Genomic DNA, 22,937 nt, shown 5'->3' with positions numbered 1-22,937 from the left:
TATTTGCCTGTTTTTTAAATATTGTTTTTAATCTTTTGATATAATTAATATATGTTCTACATCTATATCCCCAAGCTGGATCTTAATTTCTTTACCAATAGAACAAGTGAAAGTGGAAATGATAAATACATTATATATATTGCCTCTGTTATTGTCTCTTTACCAAGCAGTTTGGAAAGCATTATTTGTCCATAGCATCATTTGTAATTATATCAAAATTAGGCTAAGCAGAACATCAAATAATCACTCTCATCGCTTGTTTATTGAAGACAACTGAAGTGGCCAAGTAACTATTGAGAAAAGACTGAAAGTTAGCAGCAGGGAAGCAATTACAAACCTCTTGTAACCAGCTGTCCAAATGCTGCAGTTTGGTGACTGAGTGATTGGACCATTCATTAACAAAACTGAAAGAATGCTTTCACTTACTACTTCCGTTGGCCTGTAGTATTTATGATTAACTGTCACATGAATCTTGCCTGTTTCTTTGCATCGGCCCACTTCATTCTTATCCTTTCCTTCCCACCTGTAAAGAGATGAAACATTTATCACATATCTTTACTGATTTGAGAGGAAATTTGGTTCTCTGATTCATAGTCAAGGTCTGTGTTAATTTTCTCCATGAACATATTCTTACAGAAACAAGCAAAAAAATAGATGGGTGCACAACAATCTTTATTTACTAAGATTCATTTATTTTGTGTGCTCTACTTCAGTTGCAGCATATATTTTTAAAACCCTAAAATCCACTTTTTGAGATGTAATTATTTAACTTTGCAGATACAAACATCAATGTATATCAACAAGTACATTTGATTTTCTCTCTCTGTATGTATCTCAATTAAATATTTTTAGTGGTGCCAACCCATAAAAATTGTTCTACAACAAAACTTTTAACAAGAATATCCACTGTATTGGAATCCAACTGTATCTGTTTCACAGTCTATGGAAAAGTTTATTCAGAAATTGTTTGAACAATTGTTTGACTAAAACCCAGACATCTGTATTCTTCTAATTTTTCTTTATTGCTTTTTTAACATAATATTTTAGTTATTTTTAACAGTCTTTCAGACTTTTGTTTAATATGTTCCTTGAATTATACAATGACATTAACAATTGCCTAGAAAGCCACATCTTGGAATTTATAAAAGGTAAATTGTTGTGTAGTAGACAAGCACATGGTCTATTTTTTCCCCCCTCAAAATCATTTTGCCTATTCAACATCCTGTCTTTTTAAAAAGCTAAAATGGAAAAAGCAGATAAAGAGTCCACATATTCATGAATTACAACCAGAATGAACAAATTGTGTGCATGTGTTTACATAAAGCAGAAATCCTCTCCACTTCTCCATCTTACATTCAGAGGTTCCCATATATATTTTGACCCAGAAAACACTTCTTGCAACATCAAAGATTCCCATCCTCAACCATATGTCTTTCAGCCTCACAATAAATATACTTGAATGGGAAACAGGAGTAAATTTTGGCTGAGCCAAGTCATTGTCTGCATTTGGAGAGAACCATCAAGTATCACAATGTTTTAAAATAATACGGAATCAAAGCTTTGCTACAGAAATATTCATGTATGTATGTATGTATGTATGTATGTATGTATGTATGTATGTATGTATGTATGTACAAGAATGGAAAGAAAAGGTAGAATGAAGAAAGTCCAATTTCTTCTATTTTGGTGTGTCTAACCAAGGTAAAAGGAATGATGGAGGAAATATATGGTATAATGAGACTGATTTTTTAAGTTTAAAAATACATAGTCCAGAACTATCTCATCAATTCCTGAGGGACTGCTTCTTATAGCAAGTAGACTAAACATAATACTTTAAGACTGCTCTTTGTCAAATCAATTTAAGCTTCTTGAATTGTTTTGATAGTGGATTTATTATGCAAATATAATTTAATAACTGCACATATTATAATATGTTTTTCATTAATTCAGTTCTTTTTAATTTGAGGGCCATTATTGGTGGTGTAAGACCAAATGCTAATTCAAATAAATGAAACATTTCTCAACAGCATCATATTTTCTGTTTCTTGCACATATAGTCTTATCACATTTGAAATAGGAATCATCATAAAATAGCAATATCTTAGAGGAAGAAAGCTGTTTCAGTACAAGTGTTGCTTAATGATTTTAAAACATTCTATAATTTTAAATTTTGACTAAGTTGTACTAGATTAGTTCAATATAAAGTGTGCAATAATGACTCGGATGGAAAAGCAATACAAGAAAATATTCCTAAACCAAAGTCTTAGAAATAATTGTTTGACACAAGTAAAATGTTGCATAGTTAGCTTAGGAAGTAATTTTTTTAGACTAGTGAATTTGTCACTAATTGTCAAACAGATTAGCCACTTCACTGGAGCTTGTCTAATGCATTCACAACAGTATATTAATATGCACCCCAAAGTTTTACATGAGTTTTTCCATCCCCAGAATGAATGTATTCATTTTAAAAAGAACTCTAATGGCCAGTTTCCTTCCTTCCTTGTTAATGTTCAGAGATGTTTAACTGGTCAGAAAGAATAAAAATAAGAGCCCAGTCTTAAAAACATGTAACATTTCAATTCTGCTCAGCTGTCATTAGTATCAAGATCAGCTTCACGAAAACCATGATCACACTGCAGGCATGCTTGTAAAAAACAAAAAGATATTTCAACCATTTTCCTATATTTTTGCTATTTGTGTGCAAATGAATTATTGATCTAAAAGCAAATATTTAATTGAAAATAAGTTAAGGCTACATGATATTCACAAGCTTCTAAATAAGAAGTAAACCAATACCAGCAGGAAAGTATTTTTTTAAATCCTCAAACTAAGATAATAATATATAGCTCTTTCAAAACCCCTCATGTTACTTCTGTAGAAACCTCAGCATCAAAATGATAATACTTAAAACAAATCCTAGCAGCAACCATGATGAATTTTCTCACGCAAGCCATAAATATAAATCAGTAGAGATATTGCTACTGATTTTAATCAAATGAGAATTATCCCCTATTTAGGAACTAAGTTCAATAATCTGCTGTCATTTATTTATGTTTAATACTCTTCTAATTTTTAGTCATTTTGTCTTCTAGTTGGAAAATAAACACTGGTAAGCAGTGAATAACAACGTCATTGTTTTGAGCCATGGGCTTAACAGTTGTTGAATAGTGTTTAGTTTACTTGCTCCTTTAGTGTAGAGTCCAGTGGGCTGGGGAGAATGAGCAAATGCAAGGATACAGAAAAAACATTGGAAGAATGTTTTTTTCTGGGCATCCATTCTCATTTTAATTCCAGTAGCATTTGATAAGATAGGCTAGGATGAGTGAAACTAAGTAAGGAAGGTATAATAAGGGGAAACCAGTTGTTCTTCTGAGGTCCTTCAACTCTGAGGTATCTGTGGCTGAGGTGAAAGTATCTGGGAAATTAGGTCCCTTTGTTGCTGTCCCTCCACCCCAGCCTTCACTATAAAGTGGTTTCTCTGTCTAATCATAACTCCATCCTACCTCTGTCCAAATGCCAGAGGGAAACAAATGAACAAAAAAAGCCTTGGTTATAATCTGAGGCCAATTATAAGGCCTCTGGTCAATTCCTGATTTTAACAAAATCAACCTTGTTAAAGATACCAAAAGAAAAGACAGTTCTACACACAGCACACTTTTTAAATAAGATAAAATAATTTTAAAAATCCAAACACAATTCTAATTATAAAACTTCCAACCTTGCTTGAGGTAACCCCTTATTCAGCCAGTTCCCCCAGCAAATGCACCCAAAATCTGACAGAATCTTTTTTGGCCCTCAGTGGTCAAGTGACATTTCCCTGGGCACATCAGTCTGCCTTATTTTTCTACTTCCCACTCCAGCAAGGATCTCAACCTTTGTTTTCCAAGACTACAGGCAAAACTCTGAGTCCTCAGTAACACTAATACTAAGTATTTTTGTATTTACAACAGTCTTATAATAAAACAGTGAAGATGTGAACAAAGGAGGTGTGTTTCTTTGTTCCATCTCTTTTATCCTGATCTAGAAATAAATAATTTATTTACATAAAGCTAGGCATCTATGGGCTAATATCTTCCCCTGGAGCCCACCAAACTCTGTTCTTCACTAGTCTTTTTACATTTAAAATGTTTTCATTAAAAATGAGAAGTTGGCAAACAAACAGCAAACTGTCAATCTTCAGTCTTTTAGCTTTAAGACGATAGCTAGTTTTGGTGGTAAAAACCTATAGGATCATTCTGCTGGATTTCAACATACATACCAAAAGCCTTTGTTGCTGGTACAACTCAAGATCTTGTAGCTATGTTGATAACAGTGAAATTGTCTCAACAAGTAAGCCCAATACTTTTGTTTGTTTGTTTGTTTGACTTAACTCCATATTGAATATGGGCACTCAGAGCATGATATATCCTGACTGTGTCTGGACAGTTTCATAAAATTCTGAAAACAGGCAATTTAATATCTACTCCATTCTCATGATCAAATTATTTTCACTTGAGATTTAGAATTTTCTTCTTTGCAACGAAATCTGTGAAAATGGTGCCTTTTCAGAGAAATGAATTGTGAATGGAAGAATGGAGTTTCTCATCTGAAATAGCTAGTATTCCTGTTGCTGTCCTGTTAATTCTAGCAAACTTGGAGATGTTCAGGTCAGGGCAATTGAAATAATCAGAGCTAAGTATCCTTTCTCTCTTTACAAAGTCATGCGTGTTCCTGATATATATCTGAGCTAAGGGTAATGACAGAAGAGGAAAGAGAACTAAAGTTTAAGTGGATGAAAACATACTTCAAAATCTATAGAACATAAGTTTGAGATTATGACTGAGACTAATAGGATTTCTTTTTACCTGCAATGGATGTTAACTATTTTATCTAAATATGCTTGGGCAATTTTACAATAAATGTACTTTTATTAAGTATAAAATAAAATAAAATGGACTGTTAGGGAAATTTCAGTAATGGAACTGTTTATAATATTAGATAACTTTATTTGCTAAGCCCCTAAAAATGTAAAAAAAAATATCTAATGCTTCTTTGCATTAGGCCAATCATTCTCATACGTGTTCCTTATCCACTTTCTTTGTTGCAGAAAATTTTGATTGATGGATTGATTATGATCCATCAAGTCATTGCTGATTCTTAGTGACCACATAGACAGTTTTTCCTCATGATGATCCATCCCTAACTTTCTCTTTCAGGTCGTCCACTCATTGCCAGTTGGTCAACCTCTTTTTCTTTCACTTTTTAAAGCCTTAGAGATTCTCCAGAGCACTAGGGTTTTTGCATAATGTATCCAAAATTGGATAATGTAAGGCTGGTCATTTGTACCACAAATGAGAAGTTCTTGGTTGATTTATTTGTATTATTCATTGTCTACAGCAGAGGTGTCAAACTTGCGGCCTGTGGGCCAGATGCGTCACATGTTGGCCACGCCCACCTCCCGCTTAGCAAAGGGGGAAAAAAGTCACGATATGTCACGTGTGACAACGTGACACCATGAGTTTGACACCCCTGATCTACAGTATTCTCAGAAGTCTTCCCCAATACCAAAGTTTAAAAGGGTCGACAGTCTTCCTGTCTTGTCCTCCAAATTCCAGTTTTTGCTTCCATGGAATACCAAGCTTTTCATGATTCTGATCTTGCTGAGTATTGACACATCGCAAGAAAGAGGATTGTAAAAAAAGGCAATGGTCAAGATGTTCCCAAAGAAATGATTCCCCCTCCCCCCATATGATTAAAAACTATATCCTGACAGCAAGTTAAACATCCTTGGGCTAGTTGCTCAGATAATTGTTGATCATATCTATATATCCTAGTTTCAAACATAAACTGCTTGGCTGACTTGTAGATAATCTGGGCAATTTGAGGTATCAGAGGACATCTCAGATGTTTTCAAGACTATACTACTTTTCTGAGTAGGTTCCCTCAGGCAGTGTGTATTACATTAGCATCTTCTGGGCAATTTCAGAAGATAATGCTGGGGACTTGCTGCTTTGTTTCCTGTTCCTAGATCGGAATCTATGTTATCTATGAAATCACAGTGACAAGACTGAGGTACTGTTTTTACTTAGTTACTCTGTGTGACTAAACAATTCAACTGCATTTTGATTGTGGATCAAATAATACCATTTCTAATAACCTAATAAATCAATTTCCTTGGATTTATTCTAGGTGGCTTTAACATATTAAATGAAGAGTTAGCCTTTATTGTACAATGGCTTCTCAAGCACTCTTACCTGGAAACCATGTTATGATCTCCAGTACTAAGAAAAAATATATATTTCCTAGCATTTTAAGAACTATTTAGATAGATTTAGATATGCTTGGCTATTCATTTTATTTCGTTAATTTTATTTATTACATTGCCTTTGATTTACCATGCTTCCTGTGCAAGTTTAAAAAAAATATTTACTATCATACTGTTCACTGGACTCTGGTTATCAGGTAGCACAAAATGTAAACAAAAATTAAATGAAAAAGCATAACACAACATTATAAGACGAACACTTGCCTTTTTCTGTCTTGTGATTTTTTTCAGAACTCTATTTATTTAAAATATTTGTAATCTACGTTTTTCAAAACAGTTTGACCATACCGGCAGAAAAAATAAAATTTCTCTGAAGAATAAGACACCGATGATAATTTCAGGAAAAGGCAATACAGACTAATGTGATTGTGACAATGTATTCATTGCTTTTCGGTGTAAATCTCAACCCTTCCAGCAATGCATACTTTTACTGTGGAACTATATGCAGAGTTAGAATAAAAAAGCATTCATAAATCTTTCTAAATCCTGATTAGGCTTCTTCCTTTTTTCACAGCATCCATTAAAAACTCTTGTATATTACAGTGGTTTGAGGCTATTCTTACAGTCCTGCTCTGATTTAATAAGATTAATGACAGAAAATTAGTCAAGACAAGTGTTTACCTGTTTGGTTTATCCTTCTGGGGTTAATTTAGAGGAGGAAAATGTTCCTCTGTCATGTTATTTAATTAGTAATAGGCAGAAAGATTTTTTTTCAAAAATGTTTTACTTGTATATTGAAATTATTTGTAGCTCAAAGGCCTTCTTGTCACTGCAAAGAACTAAATTAGAATTTGTCTGACTCCTATCATTCACATTTTTCTTTGGCACTAGCAATGTTAAAATATTCAATTATATTTCAGAAACTAAAGTTCTAACTCTTAGAACTGTTTATCTTGACAAAGTTATTTTTTTCCAGACTAATACTATGAAACATAGTCATCTGACTAAGAAGATAGACTGCTGAGTCTGATCTTGAGAAAGCATTTTACAAATCAATAACATAAATTGTTTTATTTTATTCTTTATTTAAAAGCATAATTTCTATGTTCCATCGGGATTTTAAAGTTAAAACAACATGCAATATATAGGTAATCCTCATTTAGTGACTGCCTCATTTAGCAACCATTCACAGTTACAAGGGTGATGAAAAAGTAACTTTACATTTATGACTGCAAAGCTAAAGAAAGCTGAAGTAAGGTCAAAAAAATAATTGTGGTTTCACTTAGTGACTGCTTTGCTTAACAAATAAGTTGATGGTTCCTTACTGTGGGATTGTGAATGGACGCTGTATGGTGCAGTCACTAAATCAGGAATACCTGTATTCAAAACTGGTTTCACTTCACAAAGTAGTAAATAGGTGGATGGATAGAATTTTATTCACCTGAAACCATGTGGTTAGCTTTACGCAAATAAATTATTTATTTCTAGATCAGGATAAAAGAGATGGAACAAAGAAACACACCTCCTTTGTTCACATCTTCACTGTTTTATTATAAGACTGTTATTAATACAAAAATACTTAGTATTAGTGTTACCATCCAAAGATGCCTCCCATGAACACTGCTTTATTGGATTTTGGCGTATGTATGTATATATGTATTATGTTTAAATTTCATCAACATATGAAGAGGCAGTCATTCTAATTACAGGTAGTCATCAATTTACAATCATTTGCTTAGGGACTGTTCAAAGTGACAAATGACTTATAACAGTCACACTTAACGACCGTTGTAGCATCCCCACAGTCACATGAGGAAAATTTGCGCCCTTGACAATTGGCTTGTATTGATGATGGTTGCAGTGTCCTGGGGTCATGTGATCATGTGATCATGTTTGCGACCTTCCCAGCTATCGTCCGACAAGGAAAGTCATGGGGAAAGCCAGATTCACTTAATAACCATATTATTAAGAACTCCAAGTGATTTGCTTAACAACCATGGCAAAAAAAGATTGTAAAAGAGGGTATGACTCACTTAGCAACTGCCTTGCTTAAAGTGGAAATTTGGATCTCAATAAGTCAAGGACTAGTTGTATCTGCATCCGGTTTCCACAATGATCAGAAGAAAACTGGATGCAGCATGAAGACATCTGTATTGTAATATGCGTACAATTACCTCTTACAAATTAGCTACTTTAACTCCCCAACCTCAAATATATTTCATGTATGGACATGCATTTGTATGTTCTTTTTTCTATATTTAGAAAGTTAATTAATTTAGCTCACTTTATTTTTAATTGAATCCTATATCCAATCCATCTCTGTCTTACATCAATTTGGACAGTTTATTGTTAACTGAAAGATATTTTCATTTCAGGTATGAGGTATTAAAAATGAATTAGTTAATGTTGAAAGAAATTAGCAATGTAAGTTTTTCTAATCATGCTAACATTAGGAACAGATGAACTAAATTCCAATGGTAAGCAAACATACAGCCTGTGCTTTGCATGTTTTTCAAAACATAGTCTAGTGTACAATAATGAAGATAAGATTATGGCTTATTTGTTTTCTTTTCCCCAATCACTTCCTTCGTTAGAAAACTTCTTGTTATGTTTATCAAGAGAAATAATAGTAACCATTAAGTATGGGGGACTTAAATAAAACAACTGCATTTAGTGATCTTGGTTTGTCTCAATAAAACAAAACTTTCACGAGCCACCATTTTACCCAGAAGTGCAAGCTGAAAATGGAAACTAAAGCATTAAAACTTTTGGCAAGGCAGTAATATAAAAGGAAAGGAGGAAAATATGATATTGTGGTTCAGGCACATTATATTAAATGTATCAGTGATTCTCAGAATCTCATATTGGTATCGTGGGAAAAAGTATTCCTCATCCTTCTTTTTTCTAATCGAGTTTGACTTGCTTATGCATGGTCACCAGAAAAGACACAGAAGCAGAAAATGGTAAATATAATAAACCAAAATATAAACCACAGAAAGTATTCATGAAGTGAGCCTAATTTTATTATCTGAGTTAGAGAAATATTTCACTTTTGCAATAAAACCACTGTATATAATATGCAGTATAAATTGAGCTTTATTGCCTCAACATTTTTATGGCTAAATAGGATGGCAATTACTGGGGGGTGGGAGAAAAGTTGACATTACTGTGGACACTGAAAATTCAAGTCTACCGAGTGGTACCGTTTACTATTCTGGGTGGTTACCAGGAAAAAAAATTGGATTTAGGGAACTGGGGAATAATACATATATATAAAAATAATACATATATATAAACAATAATTTTACTTTCGTAATTAATTTACTATGATATAGTACAATCCCAAAGCAATTATATAGTTACTATATAAACTATGAAGTAGTAAATTAAGCTAATCCTACTCTTTCATACTTTCTTATTACTGTCTCATAATTTTTAAATTCATTAATAACTTTTTTTTAAATTACTGAGTGCCAAATTTTACCAGGAAGGACTATCAGACACATACTAGTTAGCTATCTCGAAACTGTTAACTGCCTTCTTTTATTCCAACTCTAGATGTGAATAATTTCACTACACTAATTTGTTTTGGTATTTTTTTTAATGGCAGAGTAGAACACAAATTCAAACAATGTTAACAAATGTGAAATATTCTGTAGAGCTTGTTTTTCCTTCTTGATTCTTTGAAAGTTCAAAGCACATTGTGTTTAAAGAACAGAACCTGCTTTCTAGCTATATTCCTTTTTTTAGTACATCTGCCAGAGATTTTGCTATGTCTAAAAAAGCCTGGCAGAAGCTGTCATTTGGATTAGTCTAGATTAACATAAAGTTTCTTACTGACAATTAACATTAACACACATCTCAAACTTTCAGAAAGGGATCATTTTAAAACCAAATAAACACTAAATGTAATTTCATAGTTGTTCATTACTATACAGCATATACATGTTTTGAGATTAGGCAGAACTTTCTTTTTCTTAGTAAAGAGTGATATGTCTTCAAACTAGAGTGAAATATAATTGAAATTCAAATTTTATAAACATCAGATGAAGGAGAAAACATATATCAAAAAATGCCATAAAGTTACAATCAAATAAATGGACATGAATGAATAATCATCATGTAATATCATTGTCATTTTGGGCCTTTACTTACACAATAGTTTTACCAATGTTCTGAAATGCCTTCTCCACAAATTCACGGACACTGTGGACTTCACCAGTAGCTATGACAAAATCCTCTGGTTCACCCATCTGCAACATTAGCCACATTGCCTGTGAAAAGAAAAGTAAATTCCAGTTAGTCACCAGGATAGAAATCAAGAATCTGTGAGTTCTAGTATGACCTTAGCTACAAAAAACTGGCTAAGTGACTTTGGGTCACTTATTCTCTCTCAGCCCAACTCACCGCACAGAGTTGGTTTTGTGGGGGAAAATAGGAGGAGGAAGGAGTATTAGATATGTTTGCCACTTGAATTATTTACACGGGAAACAATAATAATCAAATGGGGTATAAATAAAATAAAATAAATAAATTTTCTTAATCTTCGACACTTTATATTGTAAAATAGCCAAATTTGATTCTAATGGACAGGTTCAGATCCTTTTCTTGGCAACAACATGGAAGTGGCTTCTAGGATTTTTTCCCCCTTTACTTCTCAGTTTAACATCTTACTTGCATACTTATATTATTCCACTTTGGAATAAGCAATGATATACAAAGCAGAAAAAAGAAGTAAAAAATAGTAAGCAAAGACATTAAGATATATTTTTGTTGTTTTCAACCATTTAGTCGTGTCCGACTTTGGTGATTTTATAGGAAAGGGCTCTCCATGCTACCCTATCAAGCACAGCTTCTTTCAAGTGTTGTATGTTCAGCTTTACATTAGATTTGATGTTATCAAGCCAGCGTGTTCTTTGCTTGCCCCTTCTTCTTTGTCCACTAACAATTCCTAACATCATCGCCTTCTCCAATGAATTTGTAAGCATAACATGGCCAAATGGCCAAATTAAATCAGACAGTCTTATTTATTTATTAAAGTATATGGATTTCATTTTTATATTCCCTATCCAACAATCTGAAATCTAGGTCCTTCTAGTTTTACAGACGTACAACACATGCATTCTTACATTTCATTTGGTAATGCATGCTCTTTTAATCTTACTCTTTCTGCATTCTATATGCAGTAGTTATTATTTTAAAGGCCCATTATAGCTTTAGCCTACTGTGGTTTTCATTTATAGAGGTGGTGTAGTGTTTTTTGTCCCAAAGGTGCTTTTCTAAAAGACAACTGGATTTTCTTGGTTTTTTTTCCCCATTGAAAACATTTCACTTCTCATTCAAGAAGCTTCTTGAGTTCTGATTCTTGGATGACAAATGAAATGTTTTCAAGGAAAAACACCCCAAGAAAGTCCAGTTGCCTTTTGGAAAAGCACCTTCAGAACAACCATGACCTGGATGATCGAGAATCCCCATAGACACCGTTTGTTCCGTAAACCAACTACAATTCATGAGTTTTGGGACAACAGATCAATTTCATAAATGAACAAATCATAACATTCTTGCAAAAGTAAGATCACTCTTGCCATAATATGACTAATATGTCCCAAAGTTAAAACCCAATTCTATTCAGGCTTTCTTATGCTGTTCTAAACAAGTTAGAGTCTTTAGCCTGCATCTCACCAATGGAGAGGTCCATGTAAAGTACTGATACGCAGTCTGTATTTGCAAAATATTACTTAGTTTATATTAGAGGAAGAAATAGATGGGTTCTTAATTTTTTTTCCACAAATTATATATCTCACTGCAATATAAGAACATTTATCTGTATTATATATTTAATTTATCCCAAATTTATCATCAATAGTCATGTAAAGATAAAAGTGGTGTGCTGCTTTTAACCTTCTGGAAAACCAAAAGTTTATCCATAAGTGTATTAAATTGTTCAGGAATAACTGTTTGTTTATTTTCTACCAACAGTGCTAGTTGCCCTTGTAATCTGGGACATAACAAAGTGGACAAACTGTGAGCCGAACAGATGGTAATGTTCCAGAGACAAATATACCATTTGTTATGGACAAATGGACCATCAGAGTAGTGCCTTCTGAGCATACTGAAAATCAAATCAGATTGATGTAACCTCTAAGTGCTAAACAACACAAATTCTTCATTCTATTAGGGGTTTTATTGTTCTTCCAATGGCATTTCCCTTTGCATATTTTTTACATACAGTTGTTATGCAGTTTAGGAACACTTACACTTTGAGATTCACTTTGCCCAAATAGCGTGGAATTTCTTTCATCAATTATGACTTATAACTATCTATTTCAATTACCAAAAATAAAAGTCGTTGTTATAGTCATAAACATATAGGATAAAAAAAAGATGTTTTATAACGAACAAAAGATGGACAGCTATATCCAGGTTTTAAATAAATAAATGCAAATATCCATTATAAGGCACATACAGCTTCACCTATTTTACTTAGCTGGACCTGTTGGTGTAAATGTGGTTTCAGTACTAAACAGTTAACACAGAGAAAACAAAGAAGAGTAATTATAACAATAAATATCTTCAGCATCCCACAGTAGGTTAGTAACTGAGCCTGGAACAGAACTTCGGGTTTCTAGACTCCCAGTCTAGTACTCAATCAACCAGACCACACCGCTACATATCTGGAAAAAAACTTACTGCTGCTAAGTCCATTCAAAATGAATGAAATATTTTTAATCCCTTTGTGAAAGAAACAGAGAGCTACCTGTAAAGTTGAATTCCTTTTTAATAAATAATCAGCATGCAAACACAATAATTCAAACTATCCCCATATGGTATAAAGGGGCTGTTATCTTGTAGGATAACCCACAATGCTATTTGCATTGACCTCGTCACATCACATTTAAAGAAAACAACTTTAGTAGGTCCCCAGATGCTAGTGGATACTCTGCAAATCAGATTAATGTAAGCTCTGGGACAGCTCAGTTACTTTTGGTAAATACCACCTGAACTGTTCAGATTCCACTCCCATTCATCAAATCAAAACTATATACTAAATACAGGTATGCTCACATAAGTATTGTAGTTGCAAGTCATTTTTACAATTAAAAACTAAAGCTTGAGCTTAGTAGTATCTTCCAGTTCTGCAGCTGAACTAATAGTTTGGATGCAGTTAATAACTGAGTAAATATATGGGATGTCTTTATATTTGTATTCGATGTCAGATGTGATATCTTAGCCATTTCTTATTAGGAAACAATATCTTTGATTTTATTTTAATTAATGTACATGCTTAATTAAGAGTTTTCAACTGGAAGGTAAAATTTAAACTTGACATACACGTGTCTTTGAAAGGCAGCTTTAATTCTAAACTCTTACTGTTTCTTCTTCATTTATACATAGATGTTTTTTAGGTGCACAAAAGGTAGAATAAGCTAACATTTAAAGATACACTTCCTAGATTACAGTGGACATCTTGATCATCTTATTATATACTGTACTTTGGTATGTGCAAGAGATGTTCTCATGCTTTGAAGAAAACCTCTAATAATTATCAATAGAAAATGCAGAAATACTATAAGCCTAAAGGCTAATATCTAATTTTCTCCAAATATGATTTAAATTAATATAATACCAAATTCAGGTCATACAATAACTTTTCATTATTTCTTACTAACATCATTATTCATTATGTGTATACAGTGGTGCAGTAATATGTACTGCATTACCTGGTTCATAAAATAGTAAAGCCATAAAGATTACATAGTTCACATATAAGGTTATTAATCACTCCAGCAACTTTCATATTCTATAATTTTATTCCAGCAACTTTAATATTCTATAATTTTACTGCATTATATCCAACTTATTAAAACCCTTCAAGATAAAATTTCTAAAGCATATCAGTGCGACTCACCATATACAAGACTGCAATGTATGAATAAATAATTTCTGTGTGATGTTCTATACATTTCTGATGTAAATTTCTGATGTGTTCCAATGCTCTTTTAACTTTGTATCAAATGCATAATAAACAATAAAATGTATCAAATATTATATAATTAATAAATGTTTAGCTTAAGCTAGAGTTGCTATTTCAAGCATATTTAAATATATAGTTTCATAGCTTCAACTTTGATTTATCTTTTTACAATTGCTTATTCTTTTTTTTATTTTTCTTATATGTACCCATTTCATGTATTCACAACTATGTATACACTTATACTTATTATCTTGTAAACAATTGGCAAATCAAATAAATAAATAAATAAATAAATAAATAGTTACTGACCATGAATATATATAGTTACATCTTATTAAAAAAGAAGGGATAAAGTATAATAATAACAACAACAGCAGCAGCAGCAAATAGTTAGGAAACCAGTTATGTAGAAATGCGTGCGCTTTCCTACTCAGTTATCAAACATCACGAGTTTGCTCTTCCCATCTACACTAAACAATTGATTCTTGAGTCATTCATTTTTGAGTCTATATTGTAGCAACTTCAGGATTAGACTAAACACAAACAAGAAATACTGCAACTGTTATGGAATTGATTACTGGTTTGATAAAGGAAAAAAATCTTTGTTTAAACTTCAATGGAGTATTATGAATAATCACTGATTGCAAATATAGAACATATGACATGCTAAATTAGAAGATAAATGGTCCTGTGTGCAGTGTGATAATGTTGCTTTAATTGCTGCAAAGCTTCAGCCTAGTGGATCCCATCATAATGCTAGACCATGTCCAGAACACAAAGGCCTCTGTGCAATAGGTATTCATCCGTTCATCTCTTTATACAGCTGTGGAGTGTTTTGGTCCATTTGTTCTCTGATGGGGCTGCACAACTGAGCTAAAAGTTCAGCAATTCTCACCTTCCTGTTCACATGCTGAACACTGTGACCCGTGACATGGCTAGGCCTCAATCTGTGATAAAATTCACCGCTTGACTTTGGCTGCCTTTTAACTATCATGAGGTTACACAGTAAAGGCAAAGACAGAATTTTGTAAAAGTTATTAACAAAATAATCCAATAGAACACTAGACTTTTATGAATACACAGTTCTCCAAGTGGTTTTCTTATCTGTAATATTATATCATTGTTAAACTTAATGATAGATTAGTGATAATAACAGAAAGTAAAATAAATCCATAGAACAGCTGAATTTATCTCTGGACTTCAATAGCGAAATTGCCTCTTTAATGTTTGAGATTTTTCAAGAATTCCAAATATGAGTTTGTAATCTTGTATGGGGAAGTAGACAAAATCCAACTGTGGTGTGAAGTCCATAGCTCATTTTTCATATGTGACCCCATTAATTTTTGATTCACAGCAATGAATACTATGTAGGCATATGGGCATATAATATGTCTATCATATGGGCATTTTCATAATTATTTTCTTGCATTTATAATTTGCATGCAAATCAGAAATAGGTTCTCAACACTTTTTGAAAGATGTAATAATATAGCCACAATGATGATCAAAGGCAAGATTTTTAAACTTACAACATGGATTCCAGGCTTGATTTGTAAACAAATAAATGGAAAATAAAATGAGTATGGGAATTCATTGCTGACATTCTGTTAACTTAACAGAATAAGTTGTTATGCCAAGGATATTACACTAGTATTCCTGGCTAAGTTTGGCAGTTGAAGTGGTTTGATGTCAGCAGATAAGTCAGCATTCATATAGGCTAACACCCTTGTAGAAATAACCTGTTTTTTCTCTCTCTCTCCCTCTCCCTCTCTCCCTCCCTCCCTCCCTCTCTATGTAACATTTCAAGCAACTGTAGCTATGTCTCACCAATCTAGTATACCAACCAAAACTTATTAACTGTGCTGTCATCCATTAATACAACTCTTGTTAATCAAGGCTCACTTTAACTACATTTCTTGCCTCCTTACCATAAAGGAAGCATTTATGTGGTCATGGTAGCAAGATCAACCTGCACAGTGTCTTGACTGTGATATAAACCTTGTGAAACCTTGCAATTGTTCATTTCCTCAATTATTTCTAATTCTTTGTGACCCAGGATTATTTGTCAGTGCTTGCTTCTTTGACTTGTAGAAACTTATACTTGTGTCATCAGAGATAGTATCTATAGTAGAGTGGACTCTGTCATACTATCACATTGATCATGATACAATATTTAGAAATAGCAGTGGACACCATTATTTGCCCAAAGTGTTAATCTCATTTACAAGTATATGAACTTCGAAAGTAAAGATCAATATCTGAGAGAAATGAAATATAAAAATTATAGCCAGTCATACTGTAATTGCTTCATTATTTACAAGCAGTTTTGTAATCACACAGACTTTTTAATCTTATGTTTTCTGCTCATAAAAAGTAATTTTAAAACCGTGTCTATCCATATTACTGCAACTAATTAAAAATTGTAATGAATGTTCCCTGTTGCGATTTATCTTTGAAATGCATTGCTCAAGATTAGCCAGTTAAAGACCAATGACATAGTATAACAGAAAAATTGGAATGTTTTCCAGTATTTCTGAAATGATATGGGACGTTATGCTATTAGATTCGGTTATATGGCTACCACCAAAGTAGATATGGGAATAAAGGTTTTTTGTTAGGTGCCATCCCTTTCTGGTTTCAGGTAAGAGGTTTATTTGTAAACAATGACATATCTCCTATACGAATTCTAAGAGAATGAAGTGCCCTTGTCCTTAAAGGTCTGGGGAGCCCTGATCAGTAGCTTCAGCTAGAAATATTAAACAAATGATAAGCCTTTATTTCCTCTTTCATACCTGTCTTATATCTGGTCTATGGAAATAATTCCCTCTAACCCTCTCAGTTAGCTTCTTCACTTACAGTATGTACTTGCCAAATAGATAAGCTGAAACATATTTTCCTACAAATAATTATATTTTTTCCTGTCAGTAACCTGCTTTAAATATGGCCATTGGGCTCAGAACAACAGTTCTGCTCTTGTAAAAATAAAAAGTTTTGGGGGACCTCAATGGAAGGGAAACCAATGCAGTTTCTTAGCATGCTCTAATGCTCAGGAAGGACAATACTAAACAAACCATAGTAGTTTTTTTTTCTCCTTGTAAAACTCCCTGGACTATGTAATTCAATAGCTGGCAATAGAAGAATATGCTTAAGAATAGAGGCAGTATAATCTAGATAAACTTTAAAATATGAACTCTGAGAAACATTTGCCCTTAATTCATTCTAAAATTTTCATCTTTTGCTTCGAGTGAATGCACAATGCCCCTACTGTATTATCAAACATAAATTCAATGTTGTCTTCTTCCTGGTATCAGTGAGTGTCAAATTATTGTTTCTTCAACATACAAAAGTATTTGTGGAAGGCTTTATTTCTGATCTTTAGAAATTTTTGCCAGAGGCAAAATGAAACAGAAAGCTGTTTGTTGGGAAAGTTCACTGACAAAAGGAGTTTAATATATATGTCACCCTTCACTTTTTCTTCTTCTTTTTTTTCTTGTAAAAGTTCAGAATGATTTTTCATACAGGTGTTTTGTGTGCATATATGCGTGGATGGGTGGTGTATCCTCTTCTGAAACCATGGTGTATAGATAGTCCTCAATTTATGACCACAATTCAGTCAAAAAATTGTGTTGCTAAATGAGACAGTTGTTAAGTGAGTTGGTCCCATTTTATGACCTTTGTTGCCACAGTTGTTAAGTGAATCACTGCAGTTGTTAAGTGAATCTGGCTTCCCTTATTGACTTTCCCTGTCAGAAGGTTGCAAAAGGTGATCTCATAACCTCGGGATGCTGCAACCATCTTAAATACGAGACAATTGCCAAGCGTCCAAATTTTGATCCTATGACCATGGGGATGCTGCAACAGTCATAAACCAGTGTGAAAAACAGTCAAATGCCACTTTTTTCAATGCTGTTATAACTTCAAATGAAGTTGGTCACTAAACGAAAGTTGTAAGTTGAGGACTACCTGTAATAGTTTTTTTAAAAATGTTTCCTATAAAATTTAATATGCTTAAGGAATTAAAAGAAGTCTAGGTGAAGAATTGAATCCTAATCTTATTTTAAAATTTATTTTAAAACTGTACTTTTGAAACAAATCAGCACTGTTTATTAAAAAAAAATGATTCTGAAAGATGCTGATGATAAAGAAAGCAGAGTATTCTTAAAACAGTAGCAGCATTGGAAAGAATTAATGTGTGATACACTTATTTACCAGACTATTGTCACATATTCTATATCCATTAAAGAATATCTATACTTTCTGAAGTCTTAACTGTTAAGAGACTGTAGCTATAGCTGTCCTGTTTAGTTGCCATACCAAAAGTGAATCGTCCATCTACTAATTATCAATAACAATTCATGAAAATATTTCAAGGCAATACATCGCCTGTAGAATTTTGTACCTTAAGTAGATGTACCTGGCCTCATTCTTGACTAAGCTTTTAGGAAACGTTCTATTCCAGTAAGCTGCACTCAATTGTCTATTTTGATTTATTTTGACTGATTTCTTTTACTTCAATGTCTACTCGCTTTTTGCTTACTGTGTTTTTAATATTAAAAATAGAAAAGAGGAGCATAATTTGCTTTCATATATAAGGCTGTGATCAAACCTGCTCTATATGAAGATTTAACTGAAAGAAGCATCTGAATATGTCACGGAGAAAGATCATGACATCAATTTACTGAAAAACCAAAATGTAAACAACATGAGAAACCTGAAGCAGAAGGATTTTTGATGCTTGGAAAATCATGACCATCAAGAAGAATCAATACACAATCTTCTTTCTTGAAATCTTTGTTGCTAAACCAAACTATTATTATTGTTGTTATTATTATTTCCAAAAATATGAAGAATGATTCCAAGTTTTACCCTTCATGAAATTCAGAAGAAATATTTTTAAAGAATCAACTTGCATAGTTTTCAAGTATTAATTTTCTCATATTATTTTCTCTTATATACAAATAAAGCACAAATATTCTATTTTTTAAAAAATCCAAAAACCTCAAAAGCAGCCACCCTATTTAATCAACTTAATCACTGTATGAGTGAAGGGTGGTACCCAGAATGTGGTTAGACTTGGCAGACATTGGAATGAATGCTAGGAAAGGACTAGTCAAAGGCCATGTTTTCTTTTTTTTCTTTTTACAAAGAACCTTAGTCAACTTTCAAGGGAAGTATTGGTTTGTTGCTATAACAACTTAATCCCTTTAAAGCCATTCATCATGCAGGGTGTATTGATCACCATGATGCAAGAGCTGGGTGGCTGATTTGCTTGGTTCAGATTAAGGTATTCATGCAATGCTGTCTCAATTCTTAACAGAAAATAGGATTAACCATGTACTTTGCACAAAGAGACCATCTCAATTTCAACCAGGAAGCATTATGCTTATTATAAAGGAAACAAAAAAGGAAAAAAGAAAGCACTTCAGCATCACTTGTAAATATATGGAGTTTTAAATGAATATGTCTCATAAATATGCATACAGTATTCAAAACACAGACTGTGATGAAATTTTAAGGCTGAATACATGGCTGTAGGACAAAGAAAGAATACTAAGGCTACAATTGTATTTATGAAACATGAACTCACAGAAAATTGTATATGCACTTTTTCTTTAATCACTCAAACAGTTCAATTAATAAAACGGGTTTCAAATGAGTTGAATTAATAAAACAAATGCTTCATTCGCTTTCAGGTTACAGAAGCACGTAGGCAGACCAGGACGTTCACTGGAACTACAATATGGTATTTTTTTCCCTTTTCAATCTAGAGTTCTGACTAGAGGCAAAAAGTGGTCAGGCTCAAATTGTCCTACTTTAGACACATTATGCAAAGACTCCAGTTTTGATTGAGAGACCTCCTGCTTTGATACACTTGATGATGCCAGCGGGGAAATTCCATAAAAGAGGAGGGAAGCAAAGCCAGAGCATTTCACCATTGCCTGGAATATTACATTGTGTGCATACAAAACCAGGGCACTGCCATTCTGTATTAAGATAGGAATTCCTAGATTGGCACAAGAATATTATGGATATAAAAAAAGTTTAAACACTTAGGTTAAAAAGCCAGGTTTTGGAGATGTAAAAATAAATAAATCAGACCAAGATTTTTCTCCACCTTTCTCCAACATAAGCTGTACAATTCAGTTGAAACCACACAACCATGTTACTGTATGTTTTTATTGTTATTTTTCCTCCCCAAAGATTTCAGTTTGTTTTTCAATTGAATTGCACAGCTTATATGCTATATTAAAAGTGGTGAAAAATTATTGGTATGATATTTTTTTTAACTTCTCCAAAACCCTGCTTTTTAACAGAGGTGTATAGACTTTCTCTATCCACTGTATATAATTTGGATTGCAGGTGAAAGTTTTCATTGTGACTCTATTTTATTCAGTTTGCCTAAGAAAAAAAAAAAGCTTCAGCTGACACCATAATTGACTAATTATTCAATTCATGTTGAAACTTGCTGTCAAATGCTACATCAGTTTTCATACATTATAGTCAAAGTGGTTATAGTGTTAGATTGTACTAGAAAGGCTGAGATTTAAGTTCCTGCTCAATTTGTCTTACAAGGTTGTTGTGAGGAATAAGTCATCTTGGGCATATCATCTTGAAAAAGGGGATACAGGTAGTCCTTGACTTATAACAGCAACCATTCAAAGTTACAACACTGGAAAAAGTAACATAGGGCCCTTTTCACACTTTGAACAATTGCAGCCGCTGATCACATGATCAAAATTCAGACGTGTAGCAATTGATTCATGTTTATGATGGTTGCAGTGTCCGGAGAGTCATGTGAGCACCTTCGGCGACCTTCTGACAAGCAAAGGCTATGAGGAAGCCAGATTCACTTAACAACTATGGTAACTTAACAGCTACAGTGATGTACTTAACGGTGGCAAAAAAGGTCATAAAACGGGACAAAATTCACTTACCAAATGCTTTGCTTAGCAACAAAAATTTTGGGCTCAATTATGGTTGTAAGTCAAGGACTATCTCTATTCTGTCTTGATACCTGGGAATTCCTGAAGAGTCTGGGACTCCAGGGCATGAGGCAAACTCTATCTACCTCTGATAGGTCACCTGACCGAGCTATTAAAGCATAAGACTTTATCAGCAGTCAGAATGTTATGGGCAGCTTTAAACGATGTGTTTAAACATACTTATCAGTGCCTCATGAAGTCTGTTTGATCAAAGTTTATGTGAAGCTCATATAAACTTTAAGAAACCTCTAAAAGTAATGATGGGGTAATATTTTGACTAATTAAAATATTATGAAGTGAGCAAATGTCCACATTCTTCCAAACCAAAACTGGTCTCCTGGAGCCAGACCTAAAAATCTGATCATTACTTTGCAGCAAAGCACTGCTCCTTAATTACAACACTAGCATTTAGGGCAGGGGTCTCCAACCTTGGCAGCTTTAAGACTTGTGGACTTCAACTCCCAGAATTCCTCAGCCAGCTCTGCTGGCTGAGGAATTCTGGGAGTTGAAGTCCACAAGTCTTAAAGCTACCAAGGTTGGAGACCCCTGATTTAGGGGATGAAGTTCTTCTGAGGAAGATCACAGATGCCTAACCCACTTCACAGCTTTGTTAAGATGCTAAAATAAAGAAAACCTCCCTGAAAATTGCCTTTAGCTTCTGGAGGAAAGACAGGATAGATTAATCTATCAAGTATTTAGAATATGTATATATTTAAACAAAAAAGTTTGCATTTTTTAAAAAATGCCAAATAAGAGAGATCTCCTTTTATATTTGATATAATTGATAGGAGGAGTATACATTATTTTTAAAACATATGTTCATAATACATCTGGAATATAGTAAACTATATTTTGAAAGGGAATTTGGTATTAAAGATGTATTTTCATTTGATAAAGAATGAAGATATATAAAAATGTGCAGCTATTATTTCTGAACTGTATTCTCATCAATTTTATTCGTACAATGATAGATTTGTTCTTACTAAACCACTTAATTCTAGATTATTTTGAAGTAAGGCAGATTCATGTCTTCATTTTGCCCTGGGTACTTTGTAACAGATTTCGTGAAAAGAAAAGAAAAAAAAATCCCTCCTGAGATGTGGGAGTATCCTCTGCGGTTGAAAAATAATACCCTTAAACATTTAAATCAACTTCATCCCAGAAGGAACAAGGACATGTCTGTTAGAAGACTTCTATGAGTAATGAAATAAAGTAAAAGTAAAGTATTGCAGGATTGTGTAAAGTAAAAAGTATTGCAGGATTGTGTAAAGTAAAAAGCATTGCAGGATTGTGCTCTGAGAAACAAACATTTGCCATAATACAACTCAATACATTTACATCAAATTATACAACTGCTAATGAACAGTTAAACCTTCTCATTCAGTATCTTTAACTTAAAGCAACACAGGGGAAAGGCACTGGAGTGAAACAAGATCCATTATTTTCTTGGACTGCTCCTTCCATTTATCTGATGTATCCCACACAAACAGTGTAAATCAGACCTCCCTTGAATTCCACTTTTCCACTGCAACTCTTCCCAGTCCCCATGGTGAACCCCTGAGTCAAGCCAGATGGGATTGGTAGAGGGATGTCAAGGAAGTGCTGAAAAGGTGGCTTGGGTCTCTGGCAGATAGTTTGGAGCTAGTTTCTCAACAAATCTCTGGGGGCTCTTGTTTTGCAATTTCTCAGGAATGTTTAATTCTCCTCATCCCTTCCCGGAGTCTCTCTGGAGGGG

The 22,937-nt window shown here is 33.4% G+C and overlaps 1 protein-coding gene across 3 annotated transcripts in view; it reads right to left on the bottom strand.

The window, feature by feature from the left end:
* GMDS (GDP-mannose 4,6-dehydratase) overlaps window positions 1-22,937 on the bottom strand; it is a 271,812-nt gene that overhangs the window by 71,672 nt on the left and 177,203 nt on the right. For all 3 annotated transcript variants that reach the window (XM_087961217.1, XM_026676615.2, XM_026676616.2), the window contains 2 exons: window positions 10,400-10,518; window positions 427-523 (listed from right to left, as the gene is read on the bottom strand). In XM_087961217.1, coding sequence (XP_087817343.1) covers window positions 427-523; window positions 10,400-10,518 — 216 coding nt within the window. The remainder of the gene's footprint in view (window positions 1-426; window positions 524-10,399; window positions 10,519-22,937) is intronic.

This window comes from Notechis scutatus, chromosome 3, assembly GCF_049901735.1.
Source record: "Notechis scutatus isolate UNSWTSFEM ecotype Mainland chromosome 3, rNotScu1.2, whole genome shotgun sequence".
NCBI classification, from domain to species: Eukaryota; Metazoa; Chordata; class Lepidosauria; order Squamata; family Elapidae; genus Notechis; species Notechis scutatus.
This window is presented reverse-complemented; position numbering and strand designations above follow the sequence as displayed.